Source organism: Xiphophorus hellerii, chromosome 5 (genome assembly GCF_003331165.1).
Source record: "Xiphophorus hellerii strain 12219 chromosome 5, Xiphophorus_hellerii-4.1, whole genome shotgun sequence".
NCBI lineage: Eukaryota > Metazoa > Chordata > Actinopteri > Cyprinodontiformes > Poeciliidae > Xiphophorus > Xiphophorus hellerii.
The window spans coordinates 28,366,204-28,383,151 of record NC_045676.1 but is presented as its reverse complement, the minus strand read 5'-3'; the positions used below and the strand labels follow the sequence as shown (position 1 = coordinate 28,383,151).

The 16,948-nt window shown below is 39.1% G+C and overlaps 1 protein-coding gene across 2 annotated transcripts in view; it reads right to left on the bottom strand.

The window, feature by feature from the left end:
* Window positions 1-16,948, bottom strand: part of LOC116720298 (voltage-dependent T-type calcium channel subunit alpha-1I-like) — a 209,908-nt gene that overhangs the window by 30,924 nt on the left and 162,036 nt on the right. For both annotated transcript variants that reach the window (XM_032563460.1, XM_032563461.1), the window contains 7 exons: window positions 14,735-14,861; window positions 13,929-14,054; window positions 13,374-13,463; window positions 7,981-8,173; window positions 6,695-6,846; window positions 4,807-4,916; window positions 2,640-2,773 (listed from right to left, as the gene is read on the bottom strand). In XM_032563460.1, the coding sequence (XP_032419351.1) occupies window positions 2,640-2,773; window positions 4,807-4,916; window positions 6,695-6,846; window positions 7,981-8,173; window positions 13,374-13,463; window positions 13,929-14,054; window positions 14,735-14,861 (932 nt within the window). The remainder of the gene's footprint in view (window positions 1-2,639; window positions 2,774-4,806; window positions 4,917-6,694; window positions 6,847-7,980; window positions 8,174-13,373; window positions 13,464-13,928; window positions 14,055-14,734; window positions 14,862-16,948) is intronic.

Below are 16,948 nucleotides of genomic sequence, written 5' to 3'. Positions count from 1 at the left end.
CCAATTGCCAAAGGTTGGACGTGTCGGTGGCATGCTACTTTGACGCTCAGAAGCTTAGCGGATATAGCCTGCGTTGTAAACAACTGTCCTCCACTGCAAAGAGAGAACTGGTGAGCCGAACAAAGCGGCTGTTAATGTTAATTGGCCCAGTAGAAATTCTTCTGGAGCTCAATGGCAGACCTGTCGACACTCGAAGACATTTTCCAAAATGCTAACAGACCCAAACACACTTAAAAAATGTTTTATGGGGCAACGTGTGTGGTAGATATCTGGAGACTCAATACAAACCGCAGCACCATCAATTTGTGACACTAAAATAGTTTGGAGCATCAAAATATTTGAATAAATTACACTTTTTATGTTATTACAGCAGAAACACCATTTTCTTTACACTACTCCTATAAAAGGCATTTAACAGGAGCTCGTTCTAATATCAGATTTAATATGTAATAACATCCACGCTTACAGTTTATTTAAAGTAAGTACAGTAGTTGGGTACTGACAAATATTCATGGCAGAATTCGGTCATTAAAACCCCCCAATTGTGCTTAATAATTACAAGTTAAAAGTTGATATGCCACTAGATAACAGTAAATAACAATAAAAGGCAGTTTAATTGTTATTGGCATGCAGTAATATGCATTTTATTTTATTATTGCCCGATAGTAATCTTCAGTTAAAAGCCCTGAAGGAGAGATTCAACTTTAGTCTAAATAATGTGCAAATTAAAACGTTTACATCTCAGACAGAGGAGAAACTGCAAAGGTATCATCACATTTATGTTTACATAAAATATCTGGTTGCTCCTCTACTTTCTTGGCTCGTATTGTTGTGATCAGATCAAAAATGCCGCTGCCAGTCCATGTAAGACCTTAATGTAAGCAGCTCAAATCCTAAAATCCAAACATCACTGGTTCTATTCCAGAGAAGGGATTCCAAATCTGAAGTTTTGTGTTTGCTCTCAGATTGGTGGCGCCTCTGTGAATGGCTTGCTGCAGAGGATTTCAATATTAGGTCTGTAAATGATGACTTCAATATTAGTCTTGGTTTCCTGGCAGAGGCGGCTGGGCTTGGCAGAGCTATAATGTCAAGGCTCTGTATTTGTTTGGCTGTGTGCTCGATGGCTGGAAATATGGGAGCTTTAGTCAGCTGTGCTCTGCTTACATAAGACAAAACTGTGTGAGATGATTGTGATGTTTGATGAGTTCAGAGATAGAAAAAATAATCTAACTGAATCACCGTAGCAAAAACTACACGGAAAAATAATGCCAGAATTAATAATTCACAGAAAGAAAAAATATTTTGCAGAATAGGTTATTTTTTTATTTTTACAGGGTGTTTTCACACCCAGTAGACTCAATCTGATTTTGGACCAAACATATTTTGTTGCATTTTCAGCTGCTGTGGTTCGCTTTCACACCGCAAGGCATCCAATGAACCGAGCCCTATGAGCAACCTGTTCCCCTCCTTGCCTGTGGTGGCGCTGCATCAAGAACCACTGAAGAAAACAACATGGAAACCTCGGAAGAGGACATGAGCTCATCTTTCTCCTTCACAAAATGTAGACAAACATGAAGTGGCATCATATTTTAGCGGTTGTAGGATTTTACTTTTGTCAAAAGACATTTCTCCCACTAGGGCTAGTCTAGCAAGTTTGTTTTGGTTGTATTTACCCAGAATACCTTGTGCTACAGTCAGCTTCCTGCTTTTGGAGTGATCTCTGAACACATATGGATTCGAAATGCACAGGAGTTAATCTTACCCGAACAGAGTCGTACAAGAGTTCAATCTCTTGTCCGTATCAAAGTTTGATTGCGCATTCTCACCTCCTCTAACAAACTAGACTTTCCAAGCAAACAAACTAGAATTTGATTAAAGCAGACTACACTGGACTGGTGTGAATACGTCCGTAACGTTCAAAAGGCACCTAGGTATCAATTTCTAATAGTTCTTATAGATTTTTTTACATTGCGAAGTGCATTTTCTTATTAGTCAATCACATTTACATTCCGTTCAACAAAATGTGTAATATTTACACTTTCCATAAACAGGCAGAAACACAAAAAGGTAGTAAATGACAGAATAATAATAGTTTAGTCATAATACAGAAAATAACATCAACTTTAAATATTTTCTGTGTTGTTTTCAGAAGTCAAGGAAAGTTTTTCCAGAGGTCAAACAATGTGGCAAGTATAACGAGAGCATAAAAGAAAGACTGAAAGTGACTTGTAGTCCTCACACGGTCAAATGCCCCTCTTGCTTCCAAATTACAGCTAGCTGTTGCAAAGTAATTAGCATATCACCCGTGGGTCCTCTCAGCAGTCCCTCAGCAACCCAGCGGAGGGCAAAGGGTGAACGTTAACGGGTGAGGATTATACAAGATTGATGTAATTAGACTTCATCCTCTTCAGTGTGAAGTTAAAATAAACTGTAAGCCCCGACGGGGGTTTGCTTTAATTTCCTCTAAATATGAGGAAGCAAAGTGCCAAACGGGAGACATTTAAAACCGCTAACCAATTGGCTTTATTTAGCAGCAATAAAGGCAGCTATACAAGTGATGAAGCTGCTTGAGATATGAAGTGTTTGTTGTCTCTGCACTTTTTTTTTGTTGTTGTTGCATCGACTGTAGGGGGAATTACCTCGCGCTATCCGGAGCACCCTCATGATCCTGATGATGGTGGGGTTGATGGGAAGGGAGGCATTGATCTCGATCTCCTCCAGAGTGATGCCCATCACCGACAGCAGAACTATAGCCAAGTCCAGCTGATTCCACCTGCACACACACACACACACACAGGTTGGCGTGGCTATCTATGTGGGGACTTTCCATTGACTTCCATTAATTTCTACAGCCTAAACCGAACCCTTACATACCTATCCCTAACCAAAACTCAATTCACACCTTAGTCCTAAATCTAACCCCTGACCCAACAACAGTGTTTCCCCTTGTGGGGACCGACCAGGCTTCGGTCCCCGCAAGGAGCAGTGGGTCTCCACAACGTAGTATGTGTCAGCAAATTGGTCCCCACAAGGTATTACAAACAAACGTGCACACACACACACAACAACAAAATCTCTAATATCTGAGATGTAAAATTAGACATTAATCAGGCAAAAAAGGAGCAGAGATTTGCCTAATTAAGTGTGTAGCTCTGAAATTTGGGAATTCACATACAAAAAGCCTAAATTATACTAATTTTGCAATGAATATTAATGCTTTGTATGAACTCTGTGCGCAATTTGCTTGACTTTCCAACCTGGCAGATGAATTGCTACCATTTGGCCATAATTTGAAAGGCTGTTGCTGTCATTAATATTAATAACAATAATGGAATGGAGATGCTAACAGCTAATTGAAAGTATAGTCTCAAATATTTTGGCCCCAAATTTACTTCACCTTATTTGCATTTTCTTAAGATGAGTAACTACTGTAAGCAATGCTAGTTAGGTTAGATACACACACATTATCTGCAGAAGAAGCCAAATATTTACATACACTGACTAAAAAGACACAAACCCATTTTCTTTCTTATCATCTGAAGTTAAACCAGACTAAACTTTTCTTGTTTGCTCAGTTAGAATGACCAAACTTATTTCTATTTGCTAAATTACAGAAAACTTGATCAGGACTATATATATATATATATATATATATATATATATATATATATATATATATATATATATATATATATATAAAGGATAAGAAGCCAGATTACAATTGACAAATCCTCTCAGGGACAAAGATCTCAGATCTGGGAAATATTTCCTAATGACCATTTGTACATTTGGAGTCGAAACGGAGAAGCTTGCACAAGACCAAGAATATTATTTCAACTGTGAATGCTGGCAGCATCGTAACTTTTGGGCTTTTCTGCTGCTGGAAGTCTACAGACAAGAAATGAAATTTAGGATTTAGCATCAGGCTGCTTGTCATAACGAGACAAAAAGACACAAAAATCAACACATTAAGAAGCTGCCCACCAGCCTATGATCACATCAGTGATGCTTTCAGGCATTCATACGCAGAGTTGGATAGTAACTAGTTACATTTACTTGAGTAACATTTTGGAAAAAATTTACTTTTAGGAGTATTTTTACTACACTGTACTTTGAGTAATTTTATTATGAAGTACTTCTACTCTTGAGTAATATTTCTGGATTCTCTACCCACTGAATGAACAACAAACATGTTTTAACCAAAAATTCACCAGACACAGACACACCTGCAGTTTATGTTGACGTTTCATCAGTTTTTTATTGAAAGACACTGATTTGGAAAAACTTTCTTTTCCCAAATTTGGTCATTTTTTGTTACGTACAAGGATTATTGTCATTTTGATTCTTAAAATACCAAAATTTCCACTTAACTTTATATTTTGGCCCATCTGATTACATAATTTTTAAATATTACTCAGTACTTCAGTAGACTTTTTACCAAATACTTTTTTACTCTTAACTAATTTCTTGGATGGAGACTTTTTACTTTTAGATGGAGAGGAGTAGGAATATGTTGAAGTAGTGCTACTCCTACTTGAGTATCATTTTTGGCTACTGGCTGAGAACTGTAAAAACTTTAGCATTCAACATGCTGGTAAAATTATAGAATTACTTTACACTTGAATCTGCCAGCGGTAAAAAAACAACAAACAAACAAACAAAAAAAAACTAGGCTGAACTGTCATTTCCACAAGATCAGCCCAGTATTAACATATTTGAAAGCAGAACGCCATTAAAATAAGCACATTAATGAAAGATAAAGTTGAAATGAGAAAGCAGGCATCTGGTAAAAAGCCAGAGGTGTACCTGTCCTTAAAGAAGCGGCGGAATCCAAAGGCCACTAGCTTGAGAGACGCCTCAATGACAAAGGTGGAGGTGAAGAAGTAGTTGCAATACTTCAGGGCGGTCTCAAGCGACTGAAAGCAGAAAAGTTCAAAGAGAAAAAAATGTAAGTTTGAAAGCAAAAACGGCATCAGGAACGCAAACTTTAATATGTCTTCTGTCTGGACTTTTTTTTTTTGTTCGTTTCATTTGATTCTGCTGCTCATTTATTTATCGCTTCATTTTGAGAACTCAGAAGAACATAATCTCAGCTGGTTATGAGGATTGTTGCTCTGCGAGTGTGTTTTGACAGAAGGAGCAAATGATCTCGCCAACAAATCTCTCTTAATAGAGGCGAGTTTAATTGAGACAGACAAGTAAATTATATGAGACTCTGGAGAGGAAATGCGCAGCATTTGTTTTTTGTTTGTTTTTAGCTACTACTCTGCAATTAATGAGGTATTGAAAACACATGATGATTAAATCTTATTTGCATGTAGATGGAGAGGCGAAGCACACGCTAAAGAAGCTTTGGTAATTTCTATCATATCCTACAAACAATTTCAGTTACATGATGCTTTATAATAAAGGAGTAGTGAACTCCTTGCAAGTCATCATGTAAACTAATAGAAACGCCATATAGTGAACCGTTGCCTCTTTGTAGTTCAGCATTTGTGAATTCACATACTTGCTGATTTTCCTGTGGCGCTTACTAGCATATTAACTGATTTATATGCTAGTAATAAATCAGTTACTAGCCAATACAGCTTGGGAACTTAAAAATACAAATGTGCATTACTGCTTGGCACGCTATTGGCTGCAGTTTACAAAGCAGCCAATCCAGAAGCACCATTTGTTTTCCTAGGTGCTGATTGGCTGTACGCCTAATAAGGACAGATATGAAGATAATCTTGGACGTTAGCTACTGTGGTAATAAACACGGACGGTATCCACTGTCCGTGTTTATTAATAAATATTAAAATCTATGCATACGTAAATTTTTTAGTTCAAGCTATTAATATAGTTCTAAGTATTTTCAGATTTCAGGTATTCATGAGGGGTTTTGGGCTCTAACCTCCATGAATACTCCAGGTCTACTGCTAGTACTACAGTAATAATCAATATGTTCCATCACTTTGGCAGAAATATGAGCTGTTTTGTTGGTTTTAAGTAAAAGTAATGTCATAATTCTATGTAGGACTGTGAAATGTTGGTGTTTTTGTTCAAGATTACTATAAGTATTGCCCTGATTCGAATTTGATATTGGATATCGGTTGGATATTAGCCAAGAAAAAAAGGAGTATCGGATTATATTAGCCCCTGTCTAAAATCTCAGATATTAGAACGCCAACAGAAGCAGTCCTCTCCAGAATTTAGTCCGCCTCAGCATTTCTATTCAGCAGCAGTTGTAATCTGCATGCAAACCCACTGGATAATAATACATGGGTCGGTTCAGTGGTCATACCTATTGCTATTGACTATTGTTCTCTGAGTAATATCACCTGATCAGAAATATTCTAACATTCTCCATAAGTAATCAAAGTCTGCATTATTCGTGCTGGTATCGTATCGGGTCAGTATCGGTATCGGCCAATACTCAAAGCTGCAATATCGGTATCGTATCGGATGTGGAAAACTTCTAATTACTGTACAGTAAAAATCTCATAAGGATTTATGTGTAGTCTGCTTCTATCACAGTCGTTTGGTATGGAAGAGCAGAAAACTATTGAGATAACAAAAAATAATCAAAAACAAACAGCAGGCAGAAATCAGCAGCAAGCGTTTGCAAGAGACCCAACAGCAAATCATCACCAGATGTCCTGACGCCATACACGAGTCCACAAAATCCCTCTGAATCAAGATGTGTGTTCACCTGTGGCTGGCTGTAGTGCTCCAGGGACATGGTGATGACGTTAATGCATATAATAAAGGTGATCACGAGGTCCAGGTAGTGGCTAGTACACAGAGCATGGATGGCCAGCCGGGTACGGCCGTAGGAAGAATAGTAAGGCAGTTTCTGGGCTTCTGCACCACAAGATGGCAAAAAGTCAGATTAAGGATTTAAAAAAAAAAAAGGAAAGATCGAAATAAACAGGACATGGTTTTGAGACATTTAAAAAAACAAAAGAACACCAATTATACAATGTGAAGGAGGTTGGCTAGTAAAAACACATGTGAAAATTCCCCCCCACCCAAAAAACAAAGGAGAAACTGTGCTTTTTTAAAAACAAGGCAAATAGAAAATGTTAATGTCAAATTTGTTTGTATAGAGCATTTAAGACAATTTACAGCAACGATTAAAACAATAAAGTCAGAGATATTAACAAACAGAAAACAAAGAAAGAGAATTAGTGTAGAAAACACAAGGCACAAACAAGGTTTAACAACAGTTTCAGTAAAAATGAGGAGCAGAGGAAATTATAAGAAAGATAGACATAAAAATAAGAGCTCATATTAAGGGAAGAAGTTTCATAATTGTGAGCCGAAGGTTGAGTAGTTTTAAATGAGTTCAAATAAAGACTCATTCTCATTTATGTTACAGGAAGACTTTAGCGTGTATTATCTATGTTTTTTAAAAGCAGGAGCTTATTTTAAAGTTTTCAGCCCAATATAACTGTATGTTACATAACTTTCTTCTTAGACTACATTTTGTTCTCAAACACTCCAAGATTTAAGAGTAGACATCAGTCTTCTACTTTATCAATTCTTAAACTGATGTTTGTCTGGTTTTAGCTTTTTCTGTGCTCCATTTGATGCTATTTTAATTTTGTTACCTTAGAACAGGGGTCTCAAACTCCAGTCCTCGAGGGCCGCAGTCCTGCAGTTTTTAGATGTGCCACAGGTACAAAACACTGGAATGAAATGACTTAATTACCTCCTCCCTGTGTAGATCAGTTCTTCCAGCCTTGCTAATGACCTAATTATTCTTTTCAGGTGTGGTGCAGCAGAGGCACATCTAAAAGTTGCAGGACTGCGGCCCTCGAGGACTGGAGTTTGAGACCCCTGCCTTAGAAGATTATTGTTTCTAGTTCAGTCCCCATGCCAGCTACTTCTCCCTGCTCAGTTCTTCACCTTCCCCGATTCATAAACTCATCACTTCCTAAAATCTTACCTAATTTACTACCTCTACATGTCAATCCACAACTTTCTCTTTCTTACTTCTCCTCTTCTTTTCCATGCGACGCTGGCGCTTTTCCTCCCTGCGCCTCGCCTCCTCCACCTCCTGGTGCTGCCGACACTTGTGGAAGTTCTCCACCACCACGCCCACGAACATATTGAGGACGAAGAAGCTGACGATCAGGAGGAACGAGATGAAGTAGAGCAGCATCCACGGATTGTTGTTGGTCAACGGCTGGAGAGAGGACAAGGAGAGAAACAAATGAAATGATGAATGACTGGGAGGGAAAAAAAGTGACTCTTATGGAATAAGAAACCACGAGCATGGTCAGATTGGAATTAAAAATATAAAATAATCTGTAATAAATGAAAAGTACTGAACTGTGAAATAAGAAAATTAGCTTTTCAGTTAATTGAAAAATGACAAGATAACAGTTCCACACCATTGGCGCAAAAAACAAAACAAAAAAAAAAACCCAGAGGATTATCTGCGTATAAATGTCAATATCAAAACCACATATATACTGGAAAAACACTAAATCTTTCCAAGTATTTTTGTTTATTTATTTATTTTTAATTAATATTAAGGAATTTTTGACTTAAAACAAGCTTCTGCATGCAGCTAAAAAGTAACATGTAAGCTAGTTTTGTCCTACTTCAGGTGTATGAAGATATTTCCACAAGAAACTAAACCCAAAATACTTGGTAAGGTTTTGTGTCAACAGTAACAGGTATTCATATTTAGGCATCATGTGGACAAGTTAGGAATCTGAATTTGAAAAACAAAATGCAGAGAAAGGAAACAAAAGAAAAAGAGTTGACAAAATGCTTTAGAATTAAAGACGATGTTAATTTATTGATAAAAAATTTAAGATAAAAATGCAAAAAAATAAAAATAAATAATAGAACTAAAGTGTCAAAAAAGAACAGGCTCAGAAGTGAGTAGCTCCACTACTTGTGTTGAAGGCCTTAAAGGACATTATGGTCCAGGAAGAAATCCTTTCTGCCATTGTTAACCGTTGCATTGTCCTGTTGACAAACCCAATAAGACAGATGTCTAATGCAATGTTTCCGTTGAAAGGAAAAACTCTTTTAGTTGGATATCCTTGTGATGCTAAAGACATGGAAGCCATCATGTCCAGAGTAAACATTTTTTCATTAAAAAAAACAACTTTAATCCATATTTTTGTTTTCTATCTTTAGTGCTGTTTGCAAAGTCAAAACAGAGCTGATATTTTATTTTTTTTTGCCTTTGAAGATATATTTTTGTAGCTTAGGCCGTTCTCTCACAGATCCCGACATTGTTGCTGACTGAAGCATCACTTTTTTTCCCCATCTTTGTTTGTCCAAACTCTCATAGTCTTTTAAAAAGGGAGAAAAGTCTGATTTCATTTAAAATGTCTCACTGTCTTCAACCTTGACAGTCTCAGTAAGAAAGGTATTTGCTTTCTTACTGATGGAGAAAGGTATTTGCCAGTGAAGCTCAGAGATCTTGAGATGTTCAAAGACGGAAAGTGTCTTTGCCTCTGTTACCAGCGAACTGTGACATGTAAACGCCTAACGGAAAACGACATGAAAGCCAGTTTTACTGGCATATTGACTTTTTTGAGACTGCGGTGTTCAAAGTTTTGAGCAGCTGATTTAGCATTTTGAAGTGATTTACAACACGGTCACCATCGCACCGAAAAGCACAAAATCTTACCAAGTATTTTGGTCTTGAGCTTTCTATAGGCAGACTCAGGTTTGCCTATAAAAACCTGAGACTCAAAATTTCTCTGTCAATAGAATAAGTACTTTGTCATCAATATTAAGGAATTATTTACTTAAAACAAGCTTCTATGTCTTGCTGAAACATTAATTGTCAGTTAATTTGTCTCATGTTAAGTGTAATAAGATATTTGCACTAGAAACTAGACCAAAAATACTTGGAAAGATTTTGATAAACATTTTTTTTCCCTCCGGTCTTAAGAGTTTGGTCAGGATTGAAGAGTTCAACAGGAAGTACTGCATGTGTGTGTGTTTGAGTGTGGTCACTGCCATGTGCCAGGCGTTTTGATGTGTTGTGCAAAAATTGGAGGTTTTTGTGTTTACCATGTATCAACCGCTATTTCTTTGGCAACAAAATGATGCAATTTTTGATGATTTGAGACACTAAAATCATCAGTTCAGACGATTTTAGTGTCTTTCTAAGTCCTGCCCTCACTTTGTCTCAGGTTTGCTAGCTTACAAATCCATCATTTGGCATTGTGCTTAAAGAAAATATTGAGTTTCTTTCAACCCTCAGTAGATTTCGATCAGATCCAAACCCAAAACTGTGCTCCAGTGAGAGACTTTAAGAAGCTTCCTTAAAATATTTGCACTTGTTAATGTTTAGAAGGCTTGGGCTAAATCTAGAAGAATCAAGTTGTGCCTGTGCTTAATTACAGCCTTCTGAATCTCTACAGGTCAGCATGTTTGTGACTCAGAGTTTCTATAGGCGACTCCTGACAGATAAAATAAGCTCTTGTTTGTTTAAGTCGGCGACGTTACCAAGCCTCCACCACATAAACGACGACTCCCATTGGCCGTCAAGCCTCTAAACACAAAAGAAAGACAAAAATCGAAGCAGAGGATAGAATCAGGAAGACAATGTGGGAAGGAGGAAGAAAAAAAAAACTGGAGTGATTTAGAGAAGAGGAGATAATCATCAGGAAACAAAAAAAAATCTATTTCAGGTGCAATAAAGTCAGAGATGAGAGAGACACATTTTCAATCTAAGTGCTGAAAGCTCAGCATGGAGTGTAAATGAAATTAGTCAGGCTGTGCAAAGTTGGAGAGCGGTGAGGTATTCCCTGACGTGCAGACTGACTCATCCAGCATGATGCCCGTTCTTACTGATGGAGTCGTTTTTTTAAGAGATGGCCACCAGAGATGATTCATTTGCATTATATCCTCTAGCTTTATGGTCACTCCTGTGGAAAACACTGCATTGTAAACACTTCTAACCCAAAGCTGAGGTGGAAAGGACAACAGCTCTGATGCCACAGTTACTAAAGAGAGCTCCAGCAGTGAGAGAGGAGTCAGACCGCAGAGGTGACCGTGGGCGGTGTTTGCAAAGATGAAGTTTCTCGGAGAAGAGAATGCTTTCTTTTACTTTCTTCTTCACTTGTTAAAGAGGCAGTACGAGGTAAAAATCGACTTCTTTGAGATTCACATCATGTTATAATGTTATTCTCTGGAGTGTTGATTTAATTCTTTCATGCATGTTTGAGAAATCCTTCAGTCTCCCATGGCATACATTCAGCTGTGCAAAACACTTGGGCGGACATAGCCCCGCCTTTAGGGACAAAGCTCCTCCTCAGAGCTGCAGCTTCCAAGCTTCAGAGCTTCCACCTCACAGAGAAACCCTTCCTCACTCGGCTCCTTCAGACTAGCCAGCAGCAATTAGAAACACCTGGTGGAACTGTGGATCTGCTGAGCTCATTATAGGAGCTTCTTCTCTGCTAAAAACATCGTTATAGGATTAATAGAGGAGCCATGTTGCGATTGCTTCCTGAAGGAGAAGTTTAAGAAAGAAACGCCGTCTCCTTTAAAGAGACGGAGGCCCAATTTCAAGGTGTTAAATTACAAAGTAAAACTTCTTTTAAGTCATATTTGATATCTGCAGCAATCTGAAGGTCACAAAGTTATTTAATTATGCTATAAATTTATGACTATGTGCCTGGGAAACACATAATACTGCCCATTTAAGTGTCCTATGTTTATATATATACTGATGTCATTGGATCTGTCTAATAACGCAATAACCACGTTCTCCAAATGTTCCTCCTGCATGTCTACCTGCAATAATTAGCTGCAGCAGCATTGTTATTTTCCTGAAGCCGAATAACAGAGAGAACATTTTGTCTGAAGACGCCGTCTTAGTATTTTAACTTCTCCTCCGCCCACCGGATGTGCTCTATTAAGGCCCCATTTATGCTCCGTTTATGTATGTAAATAGGGCCGTTGTCAAGCGTCACTCCCCTCAACTTTAAAAGCCGTTTATTAAGTTGCCACGGTTGATGGGCAACCGAGTCACTAGAGGGCGTTTTTCAATTAGCTTCCAAATTTAGAGGAGCGTCTCAGACGACAACAAACATGGCGACAGCGAAGGGGATCTTGATAGTGCGTAGTCTCAGAGAAATGAAAAGAGGCACCGCAGTAGTTCATTAAATGCGTTGCAGAATGTGAACTGAAGTTCTGGCAAGTCCAGAATCTTCATCTTTTTCTTCTTTCTTTTTGCTGATCTTGCATGAGCTACGCTACCCAACACTGCCTCTAGGGGAAGTGGTGGGATTGTTCAGTTGATGATGGACTAAAACACACATGAAACACTTCAGGTCAATTCAGTTTACAAGAAGACTGACATATTGTCAACTTTCAAAAAGAATGACCTCAGTCACTTTTTGCCAAAAGAGATTTTGGCATAAAAAAAAAATCAAAGCCTCTTTCTTTCCAAAAGACATTTTAGGCATAAAAAACAAGTCACTTTTGGCAAAAAATGACTGAGGTCATTATTTTAGGAAGGTGACCCAGAGTAACGTTGTGCTTTACCAGACCAAAAATAACTGTAGATAAACCTATACACGTGAAATGTTGTTAAAGAGGGCATCATTGAAACAAAGTTTTAATAACTATGTTACTGCAATGCGGTCAAACGATCACAAGCAAAACAAAGTCATCATGTTAAGAAATGTTTCCCTAAATGAAGTTGAATTCGACAGTTTACGAGACTAAAATTTTTGGGATCATTCTGGAGAGAAAACTTAGTTGGAAGCCTGATATTGACTGTATTAGAAATAAAACTGCAAAACCAACTGGAACATTGTTTAAAATAAATGATCTAATAAATGTAAAAGGCTTGTGTATTATATAATTCCTCCTCGGTTATTTGTCATATCAGCTGAGAAAAATGGGGAAATGATTAGGAGTACATCGTTGTCTGATGGTTTTCCCATCAGCTTTGTTGATTTTTTTTTTTTTTAACCACAAAGGCAAACATGAAATAATTCCACAAAGAAAGATTAGTGTAGCGGTAGTATCGACAACATAAAGCTGGAGTCCAGCTCAGTTCCAAAGACCATCTGAAAAGGTTTTTTCAGGTGACAGCTGGAGTTTTAAAATATTCAGATCAACAGGAGCTGTTTGAAGTTTGGTAGCAGTTTTTATAACGATGCCTCCAAGTGTGCCTCGCTGTTGTAAAACTTTAGGGAATAGTAGGGAGCTCCAACTGGCTGAGGAATCACAGGACCAGAAGGATCGCATTCATACCGTCCAACTAAAAAGACAGTATGTCACACCTTGACAAAAGGTAATCGATTCGACTGTGCATAAACCCAATGGACTGCAACACCGAGGAGTTAAGAACGGTTAGACTGAGCGTGAAAAATGGGTCACTGAACGCCACATGTGTTTACCTGCCGGTCAATCCCCACTGCGTCCAGTCCGTGGTACATGATGTTAACCCAGCCGTCTTTTGATGCTAGAACAAACAGCGACATAAGAGCCTATGGGAACACAAACAAAACACACGCTTAGATAAAAATCTTACCTGTCTAATAGGGAATTTGTACTTTTACTTCATTTGTTGTCTACGGTGGCCCCTAGGGTACATGGGTGATTGTTTTTTTTTGTTTTACTTTGGCATTCCCTCACAATAATGTACTAGTCGATTCATGCTGCATCTTGAACACTGAGTTTTTCCGTAATTATCTAAAGACAGTAAATAATTCTTAATGTTTTTCTCTTAAAAACAGGAGCTGCAAAAAATAAAAAAATATTATGCCAAATCAGAAGAATCAGTTTCATTATTAAAAAGAATTTTCTAGCAAAATACTTTCCGAATTATCTCCCACGTTTTCAGAACGACCTTTTGTGGACAGCTCTACGTTTTACAGGTTCAAAAATAATACAGACGTGACAAAAGGGAATATCTTTTTGTTTTTGGTTTTGGTAATGTTTTTGTCCCGTACCTGTCCAAGGTTGTCAAAGTTGTACTTGTGGTGAACCCATCGGTAACTTGCTCGGATGCAGTCCGTTTTATTCGTGATGTTCTTCACGTCCGAACCCACGCAGTAGTAAAACTTGCCTTTGAAGAGCTTTTGAGGCAAAAACGCAAATGGAGAGGGAGACATGAGTGAGCGAGACGAACAAAGACACATTCTGACAACGGCATGACGACACTCGTAAGCACAGCCAGACGCCGCCTTTTACAACGCTTTTGAAGAAATCTCATATTCAGCGTCTGTAATGCGTTTGGTTCTCAAATAAAGCTTCAACTTGCAACTTGATGGCAACGGTCAGGTGGTCTTCTGCCTCATTCCTATCAAATACGTCATAGACGGAGAATGTGGAAAGCAACGTATGCAGGCGGGGGGATATTGAAATTAACGCCAGTTGAGCTTTGGGGAGGAACGAGAGATGACGGGAGGGGAACCAATAGCAACTTGGGACTGCAGGTTCTCATTCATTCAAGTTTCCTCCATTAGTTCAGATGATTTGTCTTTGTCTAGAGATGCTGTCACTATTTGACACAATCAACAAATAGAATAATAATCCTCGATTTTCTACATTTTGGAAGCTCGACCATCGGCCAATACTGAAATCAGAAACTGTTCTTATCCATCGGTCAACAATTATCACGCCACTGTTGCCAACTTAATCAGCAGGTCAGGCTTTTCAAAGATCGGTGATCGGCCAGAAAACTGCAATCGATGCACCCCTTGTAAATTTTATTCGGCACGAGGGAAGGTACTTTTCTGAAGATGCTTTCATGTACCTGAACTCCGAGAATGCCAAAGATGATGAAAAAGGCACAGCAGATGAGAACAATGTTTCCGATGGGTTTGAGGGAAGTAATTAGCGTCTCCACCACCAGCTTCAGCCCTGGAGCCCTGCTGATAACCCTGTGACCCACGCGAAGGCAGACAGAGAGAAAACAAGTGAGACAAAGACTCACATATAGAGCGAAAGACAGAGAGCAAGAAAGCTGATTTTCAATGGAAAACTGTTAAATAGGAACTGAGTTTGCCATGTCATTATCATCAAAGTAGCAAATGAAAAAGCTTGTGTTTTCACCGTAATATACGAAGAACAGATGTATACTAAATTGGTCATAGATGGATTGACTTGGATCTTTTTAATTGGTGTTTATGACAAAATAAAGCATCCAATACACTTGGTGGCTTTCCTCATAAAGATGAAAAAAAAAAAAGCTGCAGTGACATTTCATAGGTAGAAAAATTCAACATTTTATCTGAAAGTACTGTATATCTCTAGAGGTAAAAAAAAACCCCAACAACTTTCTGCTATGAAATATTTAGTTTTTGGGCACTAACCGCATCAACTGTAAACTGAAGTCAACACAAGTCTCTAAGATACATATCTTGAGGTTGATTAAAGTCTATTAAAACCTTAAAATAGGAATCCAGGATTTCTTGTTTCTATGGAGTATAAATGTAGCGTGACAAAAAGGAGCTTTCTGCTTCAAAATGAAAAGAAAATAAATAAGGTATGTCTGTAAGACGGATGTGTGTTGGTCTTCCAATGAACTTGACTCTTTTTTTAATCGGTTCAGTTCCCCCATGCCACCTCCTCCCTCCCGCAATCCTCCTCCAGCCCTCCTATCCATCATCCTTCCACCTCTATCTCTCCTCTTTCTGCCTCCATTTCCTTCTCACCTTCTCTATTCGCTCCTACCACTCATCCTCCTTCCATCACTGTTGACCAGGTGTGGACTGAGCTGAGACGACTTCATCCTAGGAAGGCTGCAGGACCAGACCGGGTGTGTCCAAGGGCTCTAAAGGTCTGTGTTGCGGAATTGGGGGAACATCTACAGCAGGTCTTTAACCTGAGTCTGCGACTGAGTGTAGTTCCCACACTATGGAAAACATCCTGCATAGTCCCTGTTCCAAAAAAGGGTCGCCCAAGTGAGCCAAATGACTACAGGCCAGTTGCTCTGACGTCCCACGTCATGAAAACATTAGAGCGACTGGTCTTGAACATGATGCAACCCCAGGTGCAGAACGTACGGGACCCTCTTCAGTTCGCCTACCGAGAGAGGGTGGGTGTTGAGGATGCTGTTCTCTTCCTGCTTCATCGTTCCCTCTCCTACCTGGATGGAGGGGGCTGCTTTGTGAGGATGCTTTTTTTCGACTTCTCTAGCGCCTTCAATACCATCCAGCCCCATCTACTACAGGAGAAATTGAACATCATGGCTGTGGACCCCCATCTGGTGTGCTGGATAACAGATTACTTGACCAACAGACCACAGTTTGTCAGGATGGCGAGCTGTAGGACCACCACTCTGACCAGCAACACAGGTGCTCCACAGGGCACGGTTCTTTCGCCCCTCCTCTTCACCTTCTATACCTCCGACTTTAAATACAACTCAGTTACATGCCACATGCAAAGATTTTCGGACGATACTGCCATTGTGGCGTGTATAAAGGAGGGTGGAGAGGGGGAGTACAGGAGCCTGGTGAAGGATTTTGAGGCCTGGTGCCACTGGAATAAACTCGAACTGAACATCTCTAAAACAAAAGAGATAGTTCTTGACTTCCGTAGGGTGCCCCCCTCTCCTCAGCCTATTACCATCGATGGTATAGAGGTGGAGGTGGTCAGCACATACAAATACTTGGGCCTACAACTAGACAATAAGCTGAGCTGGTTCTCCAATACAGATAATGTGTAAAAGAAAGCACAGAGTAGAATGTACTTTTTGAGGAGATTGTGTGCTCTAAGCTCCTGTACATGTTTTATCAGTCCATTGTGTCTACTGTTATATTCTATGCAATCGTTTGTTGGGGGGGCAATGCAAGGAAGAGAGACACACAGAGACTGAACCGCCTCATCTGCAGAGCTGGCTCCGTGGTCGGTGTGAGCCTGGAGTCTGTGGAGATGGTGGTGGAACAGAGGACACTATCTAAACTCAGTCTAGTCCTGGAGAACACTAGCCATCCTCTGTACACTGTTTTCTCCAACCAGAGGAGCT